Source organism: Neofelis nebulosa, chromosome 2 (genome assembly GCF_028018385.1).
Source record: "Neofelis nebulosa isolate mNeoNeb1 chromosome 2, mNeoNeb1.pri, whole genome shotgun sequence".
Lineage (NCBI taxonomy): Eukaryota > Metazoa > Chordata > Mammalia > Carnivora > Felidae > Neofelis > Neofelis nebulosa.
The window spans coordinates 54,908,218-54,930,690 of record NC_080783.1 but is presented as its reverse complement, the minus strand read 5'-3'; the positions used below and the strand labels follow the sequence as shown (position 1 = coordinate 54,930,690).

Below are 22,473 nucleotides of genomic sequence, written 5' to 3'. Positions count from 1 at the left end.
ATAGAAAGTTCTCTAAGTCTTGATACTGATTAAAGTTTTCACTGTTCCCACTCAATCTACTACAAATGAACTTTTGTTTCCTTACAGATTAAAATGGGGCACGTGTAAAGAACTTTGGAAAGTATTTATAGACCCCACACATACAAATGAATCAATTTCCAAATAACAAGACGCCAGGGGGAGAGGAGCCCCTCTACACAGCCGGCCACTCTGCTCATCTTGCTTTCAGTATTTCATGATTCCATTTTGCATATTCCACATACCTACAAGTGGTTGACTAGCCAGTAGCCATTACTTTTTTACAAAAAGAAGAAATGTGAAACAAGTCAAGGAAATGGGGAAATATAAGTGGGAACAGCAAGAAACTATGCCTGGAAATCATAAAAGTAATAGCATAATGAGACTTCATGTAGGGAAAAGATTTTTTTAGAAAGCTAGAAGAATGTAGTTTAAGAGTTTGGTCCTTGGAGTTAGACAAAACCTGGAATCAAATTTCAGCTCTGCCACTGACAAGATATATTACATTGGTCAAGTTACTTTGCATCTCCAAGCCTCTGTTTTTTGTTTGTTTTGATCTCTAAAACAATACCTACCCCTTATGGGTTTGTGATCATTTATATAACGCATCTCTTGAATACAGTGTCTGATACATACTAACTATTCAAAAGAAGATAGTTATTATTGTTGTAGAGGCTGTTTTGTTGGTTATTACTCTAGAAGCCCAGTCAGTAGGCAGTGGTATTAGCTAATGCTATCAGAATCTTTTCTGTGTAAATAGTGATTACTCAGAGAGAGTTTTGGTATTTCTCTATATTACCTACAGAAGTGTATTCAAAAGAAGTCCATGCATTTTTAAATTATTTTTTAATGTGTCTCTTACCTTTGCTTTTATTATCAATTCCTCATGCTTACAGATTAGTTCCTCATTATCTGAAAGTGATGAGCCCAGACTTTGTTCCTGTAAATCTTTTATGGTTTTCTGAAACCAACAAGTAACCTAGGTAAGAAGCAACAAAGAGAAACCAAAGTTCAAGTGATTAGAAAAGGCAAGTAGAAATTCAGAAGTATTTTCTTAATTTTTCAAAACTTAAGCTATTTCAGTCTCTTTTTACATAAGCTCATTTCACATGTTAAATTCATATGATTGGGTTTTTATTTTTTTCTTCATTTCAATCTCTACATAAGAGAAAAAAATAGGGCAATTCCTGAAAAGCATGAAAATGATATATCAGTTCAGTAGATTACACGGAATAAAGAAAATAATTCAAAAATCTGCTAACAACAAAATAGGTTCCTGCAGTCTATAAATCATGCATTCTTTTAGGATATAAATCTTTTCTGGATAAGAATATGAATGTGAGTATAGTTATTACATAAACTCACATGAAGCTATTAAACAGCATATGTAGAATTATATTTCCACTCTAAAAAGACAATGCAAAAATACTTAGTTTGTTGCAATTGCTGAAAATCTGTATTCAGAAAATGGAGAAGTTTTTAAAATTCTGTTGATATAATAAATAGCTAAGGGCATGACTCACATTCATTTAGACTTGATTTATAATACATGCTTTACACAGGGTTGAAACAACAAATAGCAAAAGACTTGAAAGAAGCTGCACATTTTTAAATGGTGACATAAGTGGACATAGGACTGCTGATATGGAGACCCTAGATGCAGATTCCTTATTCCAGTTAAATCAAAGAGGATTTCACTCTCAAATCCTACGCAGTATTATCTTCATGATCACATCACAGCTACTGATCCCTAATAGCCCACACACAACATGCTAGACAGTTTGCTACTTGCTTTTTGGGCCTCATTTCTATTTCTCTCCACAACTCTCTAACAAGTATGATATCATCACTGTAGTGGTGAGGAGAGGTGAAGCAGCTTATCCAGGGCCATACAGTAAGAGGCAGAACCAGGATTTGCCTGCAAACCTACATTAATCCAAAGTTCATTCTCTTTCCACTGTGCCCTGCTGCCATCTTAGATCACCTAAAGTCTTACAGCCCTGGTCATTAGGGAGAATTACTTCAAACCTGAAAAATGAATCCTGGCACCCCATTCAGAATGGTGGGCAGTGCTCAAACATTATACTATGTCTTTTTACAGACTAGGTTGTCTTATCCGCAACAGCCTCGGGATTTTCTGAACTCCTATAACATGGAGAAATGCATGAACCAGGTGGTCAAAGAGAAAGCTAGGTTAGTCCTGAAGCTCTCCACATAATAAATGTACCCCCTACACACACACACACACACACACACACACACACTACGCAAAAATCAAGTTAGGAGTTACCTAGAATAGAACATTCCATTATCAATACAGGGCTGATATCACAAAGCTGGTTATGAGATAAAATGGTTTATACCAACACTTAGCATTTTTCAGCATGGAATAAGCAGTACAACTGGGGGCAAGAGAGTTTCTCCAGGTTTCCGCTAACTGGAAATCTTTGCTAACCGGCATTTTAAGATAACAACAGTGCAATTAAAAAGTAATAGTAACCCTACAGCAATTTTCATGTGAAGTGCACCTCATTTTTTTCAGAATATTTGGTAAGCTGTGCATAATGTGCACATTAGATAACCTCCATATCTAAATATTGTATTAGTGTATTTACAATTATTTGAAGATATCTATACTTCTATTAACCCAATTAGAACTAGATGATATGTACAGTATGCATATTAGAACCCACAGAGAGTATTTTATCAAGTGCTATACAATTTATTCATTAATGGGGCACCTACGTGGCTCAGTCAGTTGAGCATCTGGCTTCCACTCAGGTCATGATCTCGTGGTCCGTGAGTTTGAGTCCCGCATCGGGCTCGGTGCCAAAAGCTCAGAGCCTGGAGCCGGCTTCACATTCTGTGTCTCCCTCTCTCTCTCTGCCCCTTCCCCACTTGCATGTGTGCTCGCTCGCTCTCTCTCTCTCTCCCTCAAAAATAAACATTAAATTTTAAAAAATTTATTCATTAATTTATTTTTATTAAAATAATTTCTCACAAAAGATGCAGTAAGCCCATATAAATACACAACTAGAGGAATGATTTAAAGGCTTCATCAAAGAAAAATGGATCATGAATATAACTAACTTAAAGAGAGCATTTATCTTATTAAATACTGGAAGTGAATTTTATTTATTCTTAGCCAATGTGGGAGGAACTCAGAAATTTCAAGAATGCTTTAATAGGGAAAGTTAATATAGAATCTGAGTGAATGAAAAATAGGTACAAACAGGTGTTTGCTAATCTCTAGAAACAGGTGAGAACCCTGAACTCTCAGATAATCCTACTCAATTTTGTGAGTCAAAGTCTTGTCATCTAGCACATGCCATCAGTGATGAAAGGAAGGAGTGAGTTGTTTTGATTTTTAAAAGGTATCTACTGACCTCATCCCCTAGATTTGGCAAATACTATTTCAACACCCAAAGGATACTATTCCTGTATGGCAATATTATTCCCTATAGGCGAATGCAGTTTAAGGTCTAAGTTGGTATTCTGTGCATTCTGATCACATACCCTCCTGATAAAGCATGCTGACTCTCTAGATCTACACATTTTTACTACCAAATGCACCCTGGGAAGAAACATAAAAACAAGTTGGTATAAAACTCAGAAATAGTTCATCGTAGGGGTGTTACATCTCATCATGAGGCATCACACACATGAGCAGCCTCTTAGATCAGATTTACTGTGCGGTGGTGTGGGATGCACACGGAATAGGCTCTCAGAGTCCTTCCGATGTAAAATCAGGACACCTAAATTACTGAGAGTATGTCAACCATAATACTCTGCCACCTAATAAATTAGTCATTGCATCTCACAAGTAGCTAGTGCAGACAGCTGCATAGATATTCCAAGAGCACTTTTTATAAGTGTTTAAATTATATCAGCTGCTGTCCAAAAGCCTGAGTGAGAAGTACAGTAAATGATGCATCAGAACATTCTGTAGAACATGGTCCTTGCAAGAGGATGAAAACATGAGCCAAGAGTTTAGGGGATATAGGTAGGAAGGAAGAAATAAACTGTTCAGAGTATGCAGTGGAAATCAGTTCTGGGCAGTGATGGATTAAGGGAGAAATGGCAACATTTTTCCTCTCTCTTCTCAGTTCCTACCTTCCAGCTTAATCTCAGTAATGTGTTCATGATCATCCTACCAATTTTATATGACATTCTAGGTACTCGGTGCCCAGTGGAGGTAAAAACTAACATAGAGAAGGAGTAGAGATCTTTTTTGGGGAGGGAAGGGGAACACCTATCAGGGAGTGAAGGGACATAGAAAGAGAAGGGAAGTCAGCAGATTCAAAGAAGGAGCGATCAGGGGTGTTCAATGAGAACCAAGAGCTGCCTTGGAAGTTAGGGATGAGTGCCAGGAAAATGCACTCAAATGCTGTATGTAGACCTGCACCATCCTATATGGTAGCCACTGACCACAAATGGCTATTGAGTACTTGGATTGTGCCAAGCCCAAACTGAGATGTGCTCTGAGTATAAAATACACAGCAAATTTCATAGACTTTGTATACAAAATAATAAAAATACCTTGCTAAGAAGTTTAGAATTGGTTAAATATTGAATTACTACTTTAGATTTGTTAGCTTAAACAACATGCATAATTGCTTTTCACTTTTTATGTGACTCCTTACGTTTTTAATGTGGCTACTAGAAAATTTGAAATCACTTATGTGACTTGAATTGTATCTTTACTGAATGGTTCCACTATTCAAGGATATTCAGACTATCCATGTTGGTTAATTGTAGATCTAAGGGCTGAGTTTTTTTAATGTTTATTTATTTTTGAGAGAAAGATAAAGCACGAGCAGGGGAGGGGAAGAGAGAGAGGGAGACACAGAATCGGAAGCAGGCTCCAGGCTCTGAGATGTCAGCACAGAGCCCGACACGGGGCTCAAACTCACATACTGTAAGATCATGACCTAACCTGAAGTCGGACGCTTAACTGACTAAGCTACCCAAGTGCTCCAGGACTGAGTTTTAATTAAAGGCAATTTAAAAGAGTAGAGACAGGAGAACATTGAAATGATATCTCAGTTGGTAAGCATTTATGGACCACTGAGTGGAGGCTAAGGAAGTAGAGTTAATGACACTTCCAAAGAAGCTTATTGCTTCAGTAAAGGAGAGATGTAATGACAGCTTTAAGGAAGGAGAGGCAATCAAAGGGGCTTCTCTGCACTTTTTTTCTTTATTTGATTAGACGAGACTCAAGCATTTTTTGAGACTCAAACGCAGCAACTGAAGATGCATGAAGGAGAGTTGAGGGGAAAGGAAGAGAGCACTAACTGGGCAAAGAAGGGCTAGCTTGTTGGACAACCCATCCCCACCTCAACACCCTGTTAGGAAGTGAAAATGAAAGTAAAAGATATGAACCCAACCTTTGAAGAAAGGGGGCAGGGACTACTCTAGCCAGGTTACAAGTTACCTCATCCAATCTTTACATCCCTCCTCTATGGAGAGATTTGCTTTTCAGCAGATGAGGAAACACACCCAGGAGGTGTGTTACAAGGTTAAACAACTTCACACAACCAGTAAGAGGAAAGTTCCACAGGTAGAGTCAGAAATGTCATGATCAGAATTCATACTTTCTTGTCTAATGTTTTTCTTCTCACTGCAGAACCAAAGGATTCCAGAGGAAAGAAATGGTTCTTATAGGCTATGTTTATGAACATTCTTAAGATAAAAAACCAAACACAACACCATAGTTATAAAATCTAATTCTAACATGGAAATAGGTTCTATATACCACCACGGGGAATCAATGGAAATATTGCATTAGAGAGAACAGATGTGTGGGTCAGGCCCATCAGGAACAGTGCTTGAGAGGAAGAGGCCAGCTGTGAGTAGAGGCGACAGCAAGGGCAAACAGAATTCCAAAGACAGGAGTAAAACATGGGAGCACAAGTGATAGAAAATGCTGACAGTCGGGGCGCCTGGGTGGCGCAGTCGGTTAAGCGTCCGACTTCAGCCAGGTCACGATCTCGCGGTCCGTGAGTTCGAGCCCCGCGTCAGGCTCTGGGCTGATGGCTCGGAGCCTGGAGCCTGTTTCCGATTCTGTGTCTCCCTCTCTCTCTGCCCCTCCCCCGTTCATGCTCTGTCTCTCTCTGTCCCAAAAATAAATAAAAAACATTAAAAAAAAAAATTAAAAAAAAAAAAAAAAAAGAAAATGCTGACAGTCAAGAATAAAACACTCAGGTGGCACGAAGGTGAACTGCTGCTGCAGCCCAAAGCGATGCATCAGACCGCCAAAAACTACCAGTCTCTTTTTCTGCAATTTGTTCTACAATCCGAGATCAGATCTTATTTTTTGATCTTTGTTTAAAACTATGCTGGAGAAGGCGAGCTAGCAATAAGCAATTCAAACCACCTTAATAGAAATGCTTAAAGGAAGATGAAAATCTCTTCAAATTACTTTCATTTTCTTTTCCATGTGCAGAACAATTCTTGACAAATAACCGGTTACTACTAGAGACAAAAACTGATAAAGGAGAGGAAAAGGCATCAGTTATTTATCTTCTTTAACCAAGGAATTTTTGATAATCTCTCTTCCAATTATCAAAAATGCACACATATATAAAGCTGTTTTCAATCATAGTGGATAGCCACAGGTGACAGTTTTAATGTCTACTTTGTTTTTGAAGGCATGCTAGTATTATAACAACTATTTTATCTCCCATAAGGTTTTTTTCCTTTTTTACAGTAGGGAAACCAGTAGTCATTATTTTGTACTATGCAATATGGTCAAATGTGCTCTGTATTTAACTAGGCAATAACCAAACTTCAAATATCCATTTGCTCCATTGGGTGATAATGTATACTAGGGAAAGAGGCACTAAAGCCATGTTGCTAATTTTTGTACCTGAGGACTTGGGAACAGGGGAAGAAAGAAGAATTACTCCCAAAAACATGGATTGGGTTTCTTTTTAGATGCATTCTGGGACTAACTATTGGCTTATGATTATTTGGCCTTCATCTCCAGAGATTCTGGGTGGATAAAGTTCACAATGTTTCTTTTGTGGAATCTGGAAGCCCTCCATGAATTACTGAAGTCAACTGGAAGGTATTAGTATCTCCTCAACAAATTATGAAATCCCAGTATCCTCTACTGTGGGTAGTAGGAAAGCTAAAAGGTGTTGTTTGTCATGAAGCAAATTTGTTACTTTATATACAGCTTCGGAGATAATCTATCTCCCTGTCTGGAGTCACAGTTTTATGTATTTAATTATTCTGATTTGTGTTGACGTAACATTTTTCTTCTCACATCTATACAGAAGAAAAATGGCACTAAGGACTTCCTCCCTTCCCTTCCCAAGACTGGCCTCAACTCTTGTTTGTGTTTATGTAGGCTCTTTACTTTCAACTACTTAATGATAGAAAGCCATTTAGTCCAGTGGATAAAATCAGTACAGTGGACACCTCTGGGCCTAAATTTTATTTCTAGCATTACCTCTGATTCATTGGGGCAAACCCTCCCAGTAGTAGAAGAAAGTCTTTATTTCAAGAAAGGAAACAGAGACTAGCCTAGTGTCCCAGCAACGTGCTTTACTGCCAAAAATATCTAAGGCACAGTTTTCCCAATATAACTTAGGGTTCTACCATAAGTGACCTGGAGTTAATTATATTCCCTGTGTGTGTGTGAGAAAGAGAGAGAGAGAGACAGAGACATAGAGAGACATACAGAGACAGAGATAGAGAGACAGAGACAGAGAGACAAAGAACAGACATGATAGGGCTACTTAGGAGTGGGACCAAAGTTTGATATTCTCACATTGCCATCCCCATTTCTAAGCCACACAGACAAATAGATTTGACACTGAAGCTTTGGCCTACATTCTTGGTTGCTGGAAAAACTGAAAGTCAGAAACTCTCATATTGACAGGATAACTGCTCAATTTTAAGAGATGTTGTCATTCTTTCAAAATGTGCTGTTTATCTTATTTGCTTATAAATCTTCCTATAAAAATCATTAAAATTAATCATACCCTTTACTTGTCTTTGGGGACCATGAGAATGAGGGTAGAGGAAAGAATGAGTCCCACTTCTTGGCCAGCTTGGGGTGGTAGCAGTGCTGAGAAAAGGAAAGCCAACAATCTTCAGCACCAGGGGCAGGGAAGAAAAAGAGATTGGGGTGGTAGAAGGAGATCACAGGCAGCCATGGGGCTGAGCAGACAGCTCAAGTAGCAACAGCGAACTCTGTCACGCAATGGAAGGGCCTGAGGGTCAGGGATCAATGCGGAGCCTTTCCCATCGAGCACCCATATCAAACAGCTTTATCACGGGTCCTACCACTGCAGAGAGTGCCATTTAGTCACAGCGTGTGTCCCCCAATCCTCTTAGTGACTATTTAGGGGCTTAAATAATTGTGCCTAATTAAAATGTTGTTAAGCCAATTGAACAGTATTTAGAAATGACAAAGCTTAATGATTACATAATCAACCATAAGAAGTATAAATGAGCTAAAAAAAATAGCTAAAGGGTAAAAAAGTTAGAGAAAAAAATTAATTTTAATTAAAAAAAATTTTTAATGTTTATTTATTTTTCAGAGAGAGAGAGAGAGAGAGAGCATGAACAGAAAAGGGGCAGAGACAGAGGGAGACACAGAATCCAAAGCAGGCTCCAGGCTCTGACCTGTCAGCATAGAGACCAATGCGGGGCTTGAACTCATGAGCTGTTAGATCATGACCTGAGCCAAAGTTGGACCGACTGAGCCACCCAGGCACCCTGAAAAAATTAATTTTAAACTTACAAATAAAGTTGGCTTTCTGAAGAAACTACACTCACTACCAAGCCATGAAGTCGCATTTATTTTCCCTCCATATCATAATATTTTGGAAAGCTAAGATTACCTAGTAATTTAGAGAACTGGTGTGGGATCTGGCCAACATGTAAGATTTTATGTGCAGACATTATCCAGTAAAGCTGAGAAAGTGACCACCAATATATATAATGATATGGTGAACATCTGAACATTTATTGAGCACTTACCTTATGTTAAGCTGTGCTCTACACATTTTTACATATATAATGTCATTTTTTATAGAAAATCTATAAAAATGTATAAATACTATTATTATCCTCATTTTCAGAAAAGGAAACTGATGTGTAGAAGTAACTAGTAAATGTCAAAGCTAGAATTGATATCCATGCTATCTGCACCAGAGTCCCTCTGTCATGGCCTGTGACATGCAGTGTCTTTGAAAGCAATACCGGTTAGCATGCATTCTTATTAGGAGGGGTTGCTATTGCTGTAAAATCATATGCTTCTCCTGTACTGTAAGATACTTTGCATTTACTGCTGGCATGTCTTAGAGTAAATTCTAGAGCTAGTCTATGTGTTAAAATAAAACTCTGATGGGGGCGCCTGGGTGGCTTAGTTGGTTAAGCGTCTGACTTTGGCTCAGGTCACAGTCTCATGGTTTTTGAGTTCCAGCCCCACATTGGGCTCTGTGCTGACAGCTCAGAGCCTGGACCCTGCTTCAGATTCTGTGTCTCCCTCTCTCTCTGTCTCCCTCACTTAACTCTCTGTCTCTCTGTCTCAGAAATAAATACACACTAAAAAAAAATTTTTTTTAAATAAAACTCTGATAAATTTTAATCTATGAGTGGCTAGAAAGTCATGTATGTCTGTTAATGGGCTGAGCTATTAGATATCAGTATCTCCAAGATAATTCAATCCTTATTTTGATTTTATGCCAGCCAGTGTTAGAAAGCTGCATTCAAACAGAGACTTTTTTAAAAAACACACTAACCTAGGCACTTTTATGTTATCTCATGTTAATTTAATCTGGTCAACCGTTCAAGCTCTAAGTCCTGTTTACAACATAGGATCATATAAAGGAGAATACACTTGTATGTGTGTAAGTGTATATGCTCACACCCACACAAAAGCTTTATAGCTTCCCACCAGGTACAAGGCTGATGCCCTGAGGCTGTGCTTATATGTGCCATCTTTGATGCCATTTTAATTGCCTATTGATGAAGAATATGATTACATATGGCTACATGATTATGATATACATGGTACTGAAATTATAAAACCTTCCAAATGTGAATTCTGTTACCGGTTTTTCCTCCTGCAAAGAATTGTATCTTATAAGTATGTGTGATCTGGGTAGTAAAAAGAGATTATATGCCCTTATGTCTTACTTAATTCTTTTAGATGTCCTTGACACTGTCTTATACAAAGAGATCATGAATAACTTAGTTTTAATTTATTTGTTTGTCTCACTTATGCCTGATTGGAGCAATTGAGAAAAATTACATTCATAAATCTTCTTGCCAAGATAATTAATTATGCACGAAATATTCCAAGCTGCTTCTGATTTTCATTAATGAAGCAGATTATCTGCAAAATAAAATGCTGCTGGAGTTAGGAAGAAAGGTCAGCCAGCCGCTCATCTTTAAGTGCAAAACAAATGCACATTTTTATATCTGAAAAACAATGATAACGAGAGAACATGCTATGATTATGTTTATCAGACCATCACATCCCAATTAAGATGGAAAAGTATGTGGTTTTCATTTGCTATTTTCCTGTGACTGATACAAACCCTATATCACCACCCTTCTGGTCGGCTAATTTCTTTTCCAAAGGAGAGTTAGCTGAACTACATAGTTCACGGCATTAGGCCATAAGCACTTAGAAACAGAGAAGCACGAAATGTACCTTTTAAACGGCCCTTATGAGAGAAGACGCATCAGATATTCAGACATCTACATTATTATTCATCAGTAATCTTTGCTCTAATTCCCCCCTTAATCTTCCTTTTTCTTAAGTAGTTAAAATGATTGACAAAGCTGGAATTTTATTAATGTAAGATTTAACAGCTCGTATGTTCCCTTAAAATAAGTACAGACCTGACAAAAAAATCTTTATCTTCCAATGAAGCATGTGCCTCTGTATAAACTCATGGTTCAACAATGTTCTAGGATTATCAGGTAGATTATCCAGGAACATGATAATTATAGAGCCCAATTACTATCTAACAGAGACACACCCAACTCGGTGTTGCTGCTGCTGCCACTGTTCATTCACCATTGCATCAACAAAACTTTAAAAGAGACAAAAAACTTAAAAACTTAGGTAATATAATTATGCTTGTATCTACCTGGATTTTAAAATACTTCCTTGTTCACATAATTATAAACACACAAAGTATTAATTATTGCTTATAATATTGAGAAACTAGAGAGACTCTACTTCCTCATCAGTATGATTTTGCTTTAAATTGTGTAATAGCTTGGGGCACCTGTGTGGCTCAGTTGGTTGAGCGTCTGACTTCAGCTCAGGTCATGATCACATGGTTCGTAGGTTCAAGCCCCGTGTAAGGCTCTGTGCTGATGGCTCAGAGCCTGGAGCCTGCTATGGATTCTGTTTCCCTCTCCTTCTGCCCCTTCCCTGATTCTGCTCCATCTCTCTCCCAAAAATAAATGTATATTAGAAAGAAAATTTTAATTAAAAAAAAGAAAATTTAAATTGTGTAATATCGTGACAGACAGTAACTACACTTATCCTGGTAAGTATGAGCATTGAATAATATATAGAATTGTCAAAACACTGTTGTACAGCTGAGACTAATATAATACTATATGTCAACTCTACTTCAATGAAAAAAATTATGCTACATTCAAATAGTGAAATACTATATTAAAATTATTTATTGTACTTTTGACACAAGAATATACCTATGACTTGTTCAATTTAATTTAAAAATGAGGTAATAAAATTTCATATATTGAAAAAAATAAATAAAAATGAGGTAATAATACAGCATGTATAGGTTAATTCCATTAGTTTTTATTTGTTTGGTTAGGTGTTCCTTTAATAAATGTGTGTGTGCCTGTGATTGTGCCTCATGCTTTTATAAAGGTCTGGAAGGTCGTAGTATGCCAAATGCTAATAGAAATTATTTGTGTGGATAGTGATCTCATCTACAATTTTAAATTTGATTATTAAATCATAAGCAGAAAACAATACAACTATCTTTTTGTTTTACTACTAATTGAATGCCCAGTGAGCAAGAATGGCTGTTGAAATTACAAAAATGAGTTTTATTTGATGACACCTTTTGAACTCAAGACAAATAATGAAACTAGCTTTTAATGCAAGAATAGTCTTGCTTAAGGGGCATCAGGGTGGCTCAGTCGGTTGAGTGTCCAACTTCTTCTCAGGTCATGATCTCACAGTTTATGGGTTCGAGCCCCATGTCAGGCTCTGGGCTGACAGCTCAGAGCCTGGAGCCTGCTTTGGATTCTGTGTCTCCCTCTCCCTCTGTTTCTCCCCCCACTCACACTCTGTCTCTCTCTCTCTCTCTCTCTCAAAAATAAAAAAGTAAATATTAAAAAAAGTTTTTTAAAAAGCATAGTCTTTACTTAAGCATGGTGGTGGAGATGGGTAGGAGTATAGAAATATGCAATATGTCTATCTTTTTCAGACAAGATGACAAAACAATGCTGACACCAATACAGCAATTACTATGTGGCAGTCACTCTTCTAAGCACTTGGCATATAATAACTCTTTTGATGATCCTAACAACACTTTGAAGTAGATACTATTATATCTACATTTGACAGGAAGCTGAGTCTGAGGAAGGCTAAATACTTTCTCAGTTACTCAGCTAGTAAGTGGTAGAGCCAGGACTTTAACTGCTTTCAGTTAAAAGTCTGGACCCAGGATCTGTGCTCTTACAAGCAAGCAAGCCCAAAGAATCACCAGTTACTTTATTAATTACTCCAGCTGTTGTCACTGGTGTTAACAAGAGAAAATATAACATGGGATGTTTTAAGACTGATAAGCCTATGGGTGCCTGGGTGGCTCAGTTGGTTAAGCATCTGACTTTGGCTCAGGTCATGATCTCACGATTTATGAGTTTGAGCCCCACATCAGGCTCTGCACTCATAGCATGGAAACTGCTTGGGATTCACTGTCTCCCTCTCTCTCTACCCTTCCCTGACTCATGCTCGCTCTCCCTCTCTCTCTCTCAAAAATAAATAAATATTAAGAAAATTAAAAATAAGAGCCTAAATTTTATACTTAAGAAAATGACTGTCTTAATTATTGGCCAATTTTATTAAAAATAACATTTATCCATATTATTATTTTAAAATTGAGTTTGGTTGAAGACTGTTAGGAATGGAGTCTAATTGAAAGGCTAGTTCTCTTAACCACAAATATACATTCTTAAAGCTTTCCCTTACCTAGAGCAGCCTCCAAAAATTAAACAGTATTGAGAGACCTCGACGTATATACCAATAGTAATGACAAACCCAGGGGAAAGATTGTGGACCAGATGTGAAACAATTCATAGACTGTAAATTGTAATCAGATTTATTAAAGTGCCTCTTAAACTCATATTTATTAAGTGCCTCTTAAAATGCTACTTTGTGCTACATGGGCTTTTTTTATTCTTTTCTTTTCTTTTCTTTTACATCCAAATTAGTTAGCATATAGTGCAACAATGATTTCAGGAGTAGATTCCTTAATGCTCCTTACCCATTTAACCCATCCTCCCTCCCACAACCCCTCCAGTGACCCTCTGTGTGTTCTCCATATTTAAGAGTCTCTTCTGTTTTGTCCCCCTCCCTGTTTTTATATTTTTGTTTCCCTTCCCTTATGTTCATCTGTTTTGTCTCTTAAAGTCCTCATATGAGTGAAGTCATATATTTGTCTTTCTCTGACTAATTTTGCTTAACATAATACCCTCTAGTTCCATCCACGTAGTTGCAAATGGCAAGATTTCATTCTTTTTGACTGCTGAGTAATACTCCATTGTACATATACATACCACATCTTCTTTATCCATTCATCCATTGATGGACATTTGGGCTCTCTCCATACTTTGGCTATTGTTGATATTGCTTCTATAAACATTGGGGTACATATGTCCCTTCAAAACAGTACACCCGTATCCCTTGGATAAACACTTAGTAGGGCAATTTCTGGGTCATAGGGTAGTTCTAATATTAGTTTTTTGAGGAACCACCATACCATTTTCCAGAGTGGCTGCACCAGTTTGCATTACCACCAGCAGTGCCAAAGGGTTCCCCTTTCTCTAAATCCTTGCCAACATATGTTGCTTCCTGAGTTGTTAATGTTAGCCATTCTGACAGGTGTGAGGTGGTATCTCATTGTGGTTTTGATTTGTACTTCCCTGGTGATGAGTGGTGTTGAGCAATTTTTCATGCATTGGTTGGCCACTGGATGTCTTCTTTGGAGAAGTGTGTATTCATGTCTTTTGCCCATTTCTTCCCTGGATGATTTGTTTTTTGGGTGTTGAGTTTGGTAAGTTCTTTATAGATTTTGGATACTAATCCTTTATCTGATATGCCATTTGCAAATATCTTCTCCCATTCTGTCAGTTGCCTTTTAGTTTTGCTGATTGTTTCTTTCGCTGTGCAGAAGCTTTTTATTTTGATAAGGTCCCAATAATTCATTTTTGATTTTGTTTTCCTTCCCTCCAGAGATGGTATTAAGTAAGAAGTTGCTGCGGCCAAGATCAAAGAGCTTTTTGCCTGCTTTCTCCTTGAGGATTTTGATAGCTTCCTGTCTTACATTTAGGTCTTTCATCCATTTTGAGCTTATTTTTGTGTATGATGTTAGAAAGTGGTCCAGGTTCATTTTTCTGCATGTAGCTGTCCAGTTTTCCCAGCACCACTTGCTGAAGAGACTGTCTATTCCATTGGATATTCTTTCCTGCTTTGTAAAGATTGTTGGCCATACGTTTGTGGGTCCATTTCTGGGTTCTCTATTCTGTTCCATTGATCTGAGTGTCTGTTCTTGTGCCATGTGCTACGTGTTTTACATATGTTATTTCATTTAACCCTTAGAACAATTCTGTGAATTAATAGTTATTTTTCCCAATTTAAAGATGAAATTCATTAAAACAATAAAATACCACAACACACCTATCAGAATGGCCAAAGTGCGAGACACTGATAACACTGATAATGCTGGTCAGGAGGTGAAGCCACAGGAATTTTCATTGCTGGTAGGAATGCAAGATGGTATAGTCCGTTAGGAATATGGTTTGGCAGTTTCTTATAAACATACTCTTACTATGTATGAGCCACCAGCTGTATTCTTTGGTATTTACCCAAATGAATTAAAACTTATGTCCATGCAAAAGTCCGTACATGAATCCTTATAGCAGCTTTATTCATAATCACCAAACCTTGGAAGCAACCAAGATGTCCTTCAGTAGGTGAATGGATAAATAAACCATGGCATATCCAGACAATGGAATGTTATCCAGCACTAAAAAGAAATGAGCTATCGAGCCATGGAGGAATCTTAAATGTATTATTACGAAGTGTAAACAGTCAATCTGAAAAGGCTACATACTGATTGCAACTATATGACATTCTGGAAAAGGCGAAGCTATGGAGACAGTAAAAAGATCTGTGGTTGCCAAGGACTAGGGTGAAGGTGGAATGAATAGGCAGAACACAAAGGATTCGTAGGGCAGTGAAATTATTCTATTTGCTACCATGATGGATACATGTCATTATACATTTAACCAACCCACAGAACATATTGTACCAAGAGTGAACCATAACATAAACTATGGATTTTGGGTGATAATGATATATCAATGTATATTCACTGATTATAATAAATATACCACTCTGGTGCAGGATGTTGATACTGGGAGAGATTGTACATGTGTGGGAACAGGGGGTACTCTGTATTTTCCCACTCTGTTTTACTGTGAATCTAAAACCTGCTCTAAAAAATAAAGTCTATTTGGGGGGAATCTTGTGGCTCAGTTGGTTAAGCATCTGATTTCAGCTCAGGTCATGATCTTACTGCTCATGTGTTCCAGCCCCATATCGGGCTCTGTGCTGACAGCTCAGAGCTTGGACCCTGCTTAGGATTCTGTCTCCTTTTCTCTCTGCCCCTCCCCCTCTCATGCGCTGTCTCTCTCTGTCTCAAAAATAAAATGTTAAAATAATTTTTTTAAATAAAGTCTACTTTTATTTTTTTAGCTTATTTATTGAGAGAGAGAGAGAGAGAGAGAGAGAGAGGTGGGGTGAGGCAGAGAAAGAGGGAGAGAATTCCAAGCAGGCTCTGCATTGTCAGAATAGAGACTGATGCAGGGCCCCAACTCACAAACCAGGAGATCATGACCTGAGCCTAAACCAAGATTCGGATGCTTAACCAACTAACCCACCCAGGCACCCCTAAAGTCTATTTTTAAAAAGCACCTCATCAATAAAAGCATATACTCCTCCTAAAAATGATGAGACGCCAAAAGTTAGAGAACTCACCATGCCAGAAACCTTCTGCAATACCTTACTTTAGTTATTATCAAAACATCTTTTGGGGGTACCTGGGTGGCTCAGTCAGTTAAGCCTCCAATTCTTGATATCAGCTCAGGTCATGATCTCATGATTTGTGGGATATAGCCCCACCTCAGGCTCTGAGCTGACAGCATCGAGCCTACTTAGGATTCTCTCTCTCTCCCTCTCTCTTTGCCCCTTCCCGACTTGTGCACACACTCTCTCTAAATAAATAAATAAAATAAAGTCATTTTGAAAAAAAATATTTCTGATTTCCAGGGATGACAATATTCCTCTTAAGTATGTGTCTGAGTTAAAATGTTCATTTTGAAATTTGTAAGTCCTAGAGGTAGGGCTTTGGGTTATAAACTCAATGCAAAGACATAAGAGGAAGGGTTCTTTAAGGGGACAGGAGATCTGGGAAGGTCTGGTGTCAGGTCAGGATTAGGGAAGAGAAAAGAGGGACAAGGAGAAAGAGTGTGTTATAATAGACTCATTTATGACAGGGAAGTTGGGAACTCCGGAAACATTTGTCTGATAAACAATTTTACGTTAATTCTTGTCCTGAGCATTAATTTTCCTTTGTTGTGCCAGAATCACCAGTAAAAAGACCATTGCATTGGATAATGAGGATATCAAGGTGGGATGGGCAAAGAAGTAAACTGGGGAGTGGATGAGGGCTGACAGGCAAAACACAGCAGAAACAAGACAGCAGCTGGCAGTAGTCTATGCCAAAGGGCTAAAAGTGGAGATGAGTTGGAAAGTGTATGGTGACTTGAGGGGGAGGAAATAAAATTCCAGCAGAATGTATGAGTGGAGGCCTCTGCATTTGGGTCTCTGCTCTATGCCACCTCCTCAGAGAGGCTTTCCTGATTAAAAGTAGACCAACCCAAGATAAATTTACTGCTGTATTTTATTTTCTTTATAACACATCATTTTCATTTGTTTATGGTGTATCTTTCTAATCACACTAGAACCATGGTTCTCATCTGGGGGCAATTTTGCCCCCCAAGGGATATTTGGCAATGTCTGGAGACATTTTTTGTTGTCACAATGAGGATATTCTGCGGGCATCTAGTGGGTAGAGGTCAGGAATGCTGTTCAACATCCTAGAGTGCATAGGACAGTCCTCCAAAATTACCCAGCACGAACTGTCAATAGTGCTGAGGTTGAGAAACTGCATTAGAGGGGAAATTCCCAGAGGGAAAGGACTTTGTCTTGTGTGTTGTTATTCCCAGTAGGATAGCACCTGGCACAGAGTAGGTATTAGTAGAATAAGTGTTAGTTGAAGGGGTGATCATCATTTAAGTCTTCATTTCTCCAGTTTGAAATAAGAACCAGCCTCATCTATGCTCCCAGCCATAGTTCTATCTGTCTAATTGGGATCAGAGCAGCAATATATAACATGTGAAGGGACCCCTTCCCCATACATCCAGACCAGGAGACCTCCTTTCACATATTTCCCCCTGAAAATTCCTTCCAATTAATCAGTACAGATTTAAGCATGGGATGGGGACAATTAGAAATAATGCAATAAATATCCCACCTATTTGAGTTGGGGGTTTGCAAAGACAGTTCTATCCATGCTTAGCCTCAAGTAATTGGGACAGATGGAATGTGCGGCAAGAATATTTACAACTGATCAGAGTTGCGCCTGCAGTTGGGGTAATGAGCTCTAAAAAACATGCAAACTCATGAACCTCTTGCCCCAATGCTTTCTAACCATTGAACATCTAGCTACAGGCCAAGGTCATAGTCCTTCGTTGGCACCAGACCAATCTTCTAAGAACACTATTTGGGGCTGACAGACTTTTTCACTGACATTAGCAGCAATGTAATACAGTTCAGCATCATCTTGCCTCTCTAACTTTCAAGAAAGCTACAATTTATATTTGGAATTTCAAAGAAATGTGTCTAAAAGTAGTAACCTAGAAAGATGTGAGAAAGAGAATCCAACAATAGAACATAGTCATTTTCAAAACTACCCATAAGTACTCTCCCATTTATAAAATCAATATTATGATGACAGGAAATACAAACCTTTGTTTTCCATTTAACTTGTGTGAGAAAACAACCTATTAGTTTGGACCAAAGACCAAAGAATTTGATCATGGCAACTGAAGAACCATCCCAGGAAAGATCTAATCCACATAATAGCCAAACTTCATTAGCTGAGGTCAGGATATCATTAACTCCCCTTTGAGTTACCTGATTTTCTTGCTGGTCCCACTGACATATCTTCAGAACCTGACCCAGTTCTTGCTGCTGTTGCTTCAGACCCTTGTCTAGTTGCCGTCTCCTATCTTGTAGAAGCTCAAGAAGGCTGTCAATCTTCAGACAGCTGTTATGAGCTCCCTGAATCAACTCAGAATTCACATTAGGTCCATCACACTTGAATTTTTCTATGAAGTCAGTGAGTTGTTGACTTTTGTTTAAAAGGGCTAGAGATCGTTCTAAGAGTTCTAGAAGAAAATTAGAAAGAAGAAAGAATAGAGATATGAGCAAGCTCTTCTATAGTAATATTCAGACTCTTGGTAGAATTTCAAATGTATGTAACCTTTATATTAACAATAAATTATACTGTAAGGAATTCAAATGTGTAAACATAAAATGCCTGTGATACAACTAGCCAGATACCATAACCTAACAATTTCTGTAGCACTAACTGCCAAATGATAGGGTGCTGCAGTTCAGTGATAGTATAATACAGTACAGGAGGGGAGAGATCGTGGGATTTGGGCACTGTTTCAGTCAGGTTTTAGTGGTGTGATACTGTTAAGGTGCCTGCTCTCCTTGACATGTTCTATGTTCTGAAGTGAATGGGCTGCTAATGAGGTTTAAAGTCTATGACCCAGGAGTCATCCATGACACATTCCTCTCCCTCATTATCAAGACCTGTCAATTTCACCCTTTGTCTCCTACAAGTGTCTACTTCTCTTCATCCTCACTACAGAAAACATTATTTGTTGCCTGGACTTGTGCAGCCACCTCTGAATGGCATCCTTCTCCAATCCATTCATCTATTCTTCTTAGTTAGCCAGAGAGATTTTTTTCTAAACACAGTATGTCACACGCATGCATGCATGTGCGCGTGCGTGCACACACACACACACACACACACACAGACACACACACACCTACCTAACAATGGCTTCCCATAGCCTTAGAATTAAGGACAGATTCCTTGACATAATTTAAGTCTGGCATGGTCTGGTCCCTATCTTCCCTTTCAGATTTTCTTAATCTTTCTACTCTTCATCCCTCTCTTTTTACATACATTACAAATGCTACATTCCCTTCTGCCCCAGAACTTTTCACTGTGTCCTCTGCCAGGAACACCATTCTCCTCAAACCCTTCCTTCTCTACCTTTATTCTATTCATACTTTGGGCCTTATTCAACTGCCAATTCTTCAATGAATAAACCAGACTGAATCAAATCCTCCTATTAATTGTTCTCATGATGCAATATTCCTCTCATTCATAGCTCTTAACACAACCGTAGTTTTATACTTATGTGTTCGGTTAGTTGATTTATTGTCTCCCTTTGCCACCAGGATCCGATGCAATATGGGGACAGTGACCAGGATAACATTCCTAGCACTTAGCATAGTGACTGGCATAGGAGCAATGTTCAACAGTTTTTGTAGAATGCTTGAATGAGATCAAAGTATTAAAAGAGGGGGAAGAATTAAGAGAGATATACGTGCTAGAGATCAGTGGTCCTCTAGAGATATAAAAAAAAAAGACTTTGATGGGGCACCCGGTTGGCTCAGTCAGTTAAGTGTCTGACTTTGGCTCAGGTCATGATCTTGCAGTTTGTGGATTCAAGCCCCGTGTCAGGCTCTCTACTTTAGAGCCATGGCACTCTACTTTAGCATCCTAACATTCCACAGTTAACTGTGTGGCAATAATTAGGCTGTGGTAGTTGGGCCAGTTGTCTCTTTTAACTTGACAATTTTTTTTTTTTGCGGGTGGGAGATCTGGAAGAGAGAATGATATAAGTGAAGATATTGGAAAGAGATATTTTGACATGAAAAAGAAAGAATGTGAAGTAGTTTGTGTCACATGACCTAGAGCTGTCAAATAAAGTATTAGATGGTATTATCTGCTCAGAGCAAGCAAGGTGTGATTATGTGCAATGGGCAATTTTATCGGGAGTTAACGATGCAAAGCAACAAACAGCAAGAACAACTTGAACCAAAAAGAGGATGGGATCATTCAAATAGAGCAGGAAGAGGCAGGGAGAACATGAGAGTAAATCTCTTAAAGAAATGGAAGCAAACGTGAATAAGATGGGAGAGGCAGGGGCATAAAAAGAATTATCTGTCTAGAACAGGTTCTTTTATAGAAGTGAAAAAAAAGAACTTGCAAATGAGGTGAAGACAGGTTATAGAGGGCCTTGTGTATCAAACTGAAGAATTTTAATTTGTATAGCCTATGTGATAATCAGTATGACTGCTTCTCCATTTATTTATTTACTTTTTGCTTCTCCATTTATATGTATATGTATTTCCTTTGCATTGAAGAGTTTGTTATGCTATTGTGAAAAGTTACACACACACACACACACACACACACACACGAAATATGGATAAGTGGCAGGGTTTCCACATAGTATTTATTTTCTTCCCTTCCATAACTAGCTCCTACACACTAGACTTTTCCAATGAGAGAGAGAAGTATAGCTCTAAGTGCTAGGGTATTGCACACTGACAGTGGATCATGCCAACCTGTTCTGGTTCCTACAGAATGCATATAATAATCCAAAATTTCCATTTGCAATCTTTTTCTGGTTTTCTGTTTCAACATCTGTCAAAATAGTGTAACTACTACTATAGTACCACCAGGAATGGAGTCTCTGGCCAAAGATAACTTGTAAACTGTACCTAGACTACAATCAGTCTGTTACTGCTACCCATTAAAGTGGATCAATTCTTCCCTCAGTTTCCTCTGTCAGTTCCTTTGGTTCTTCCTCTGTTGGTTTCTTCCATCTTAACTATTTATTGTTCATGCTTTCCTAGCTATTTATTCCACCAGTTGATCATACAAAGTAATGTATTTCTCCTCAAGGGTAAACTAGATAGAATATCATGAGCTTCAAGAAATACAAAATCCCTATGGTGTATTAATTTTAAAGACTGCATTTTTGCATACATAAAATCCCCATTTCTGAGATAATGCCTTGTGATGTGAGGCAAGTAGATATTTAATAGCTTTTTTATTATTTATTTTGATTGTCATTATATCTAAGCAAGTTAATATTAAAGTAGATTTTATACAAATACCTGTACAGTTTGCCATTCGTAAGTATATATAATAAATTCAAGATGGATAAATAGAGATGTACATAGCTTAAGTGACTTTATAACTTGCTAAATAATCTTTCCAAATGGGTAATTTCTAAGAAGTATCAAAGTTACAGTCTTGGCATCGAGATCGTGAGTGATACTTCTTCCTAAAAGATTTTAAAATATTCCAAATGTTCCGCAGCAGGATGGTGTTTCCTAAACTCATTCAGTGGGCACTTTCAAATATATACAAAAGTAAAGAAAATACTATAATGGACCCTAATGAACCTATATGTCAGCCACATTTAAAATATATATAAAACACTTAAGAACAAGGAAATAATAATACAATTGCTACTGTGAGGAATATTCTTAGGTATTATGTTCATTGTAAGAAGACCACTGGAAAAGTGGAGGGCTTAGTTGTGATCTTTCAGAGCTTAGAACCAACTGTCTCTTCCTTAATGTAGTGCCTTGTTTATTCCTCAGGTTTGTATCATTGTGTTGTGTCTTACACTGGAATTAAATACAAATGACACTCAATAAACATACTTTGGGTTGGATGCTATTCTACATCGTAGAGACTCAGGGATGTACTAATACCTACCCTCCAGAGTCTCACAATCTGGTGATGGAGACAAATATGGAAATAAATTGTTATTACACAGTGTGCTGGGTGGTATAACAGGGACCCACGGGAAGCACAGAGGTTACTCACCAATAAATGTATACATGCCCCAACCAAATTGCAGACTTCCTCTACTCTCTTTTTAAACAATAAGTGTAACAGTGAAAACGGTATTTTCCTTATCCAAAGCTATTATTTGAAGACTGCTCTTCATTTCCTGACCCTGAGAAGGAACATTCACTGAATTCAA

General features: G+C 38.0%; 1 protein-coding gene across 6 annotated transcripts in view; it reads right to left on the bottom strand.

Annotated features, from left to right (window-relative positions):
* Positions 1-22,473, bottom strand: part of CCDC141 (coiled-coil domain containing 141) — a 205,962-nt gene that overhangs the window by 119,356 nt on the left and 64,133 nt on the right. For all 6 annotated transcript variants that reach the window (XM_058712700.1, XM_058712711.1, XM_058712703.1 and 3 more), the window contains exons 5-6: positions 18,515-18,768; positions 881-997 (exon numbers count right to left, since the gene is read on the bottom strand). In XM_058712700.1, the coding sequence (XP_058568683.1) occupies positions 881-997; positions 18,515-18,768 (371 nt within the window). The remainder of the gene's footprint in view (positions 1-880; positions 998-18,514; positions 18,769-22,473) is intronic.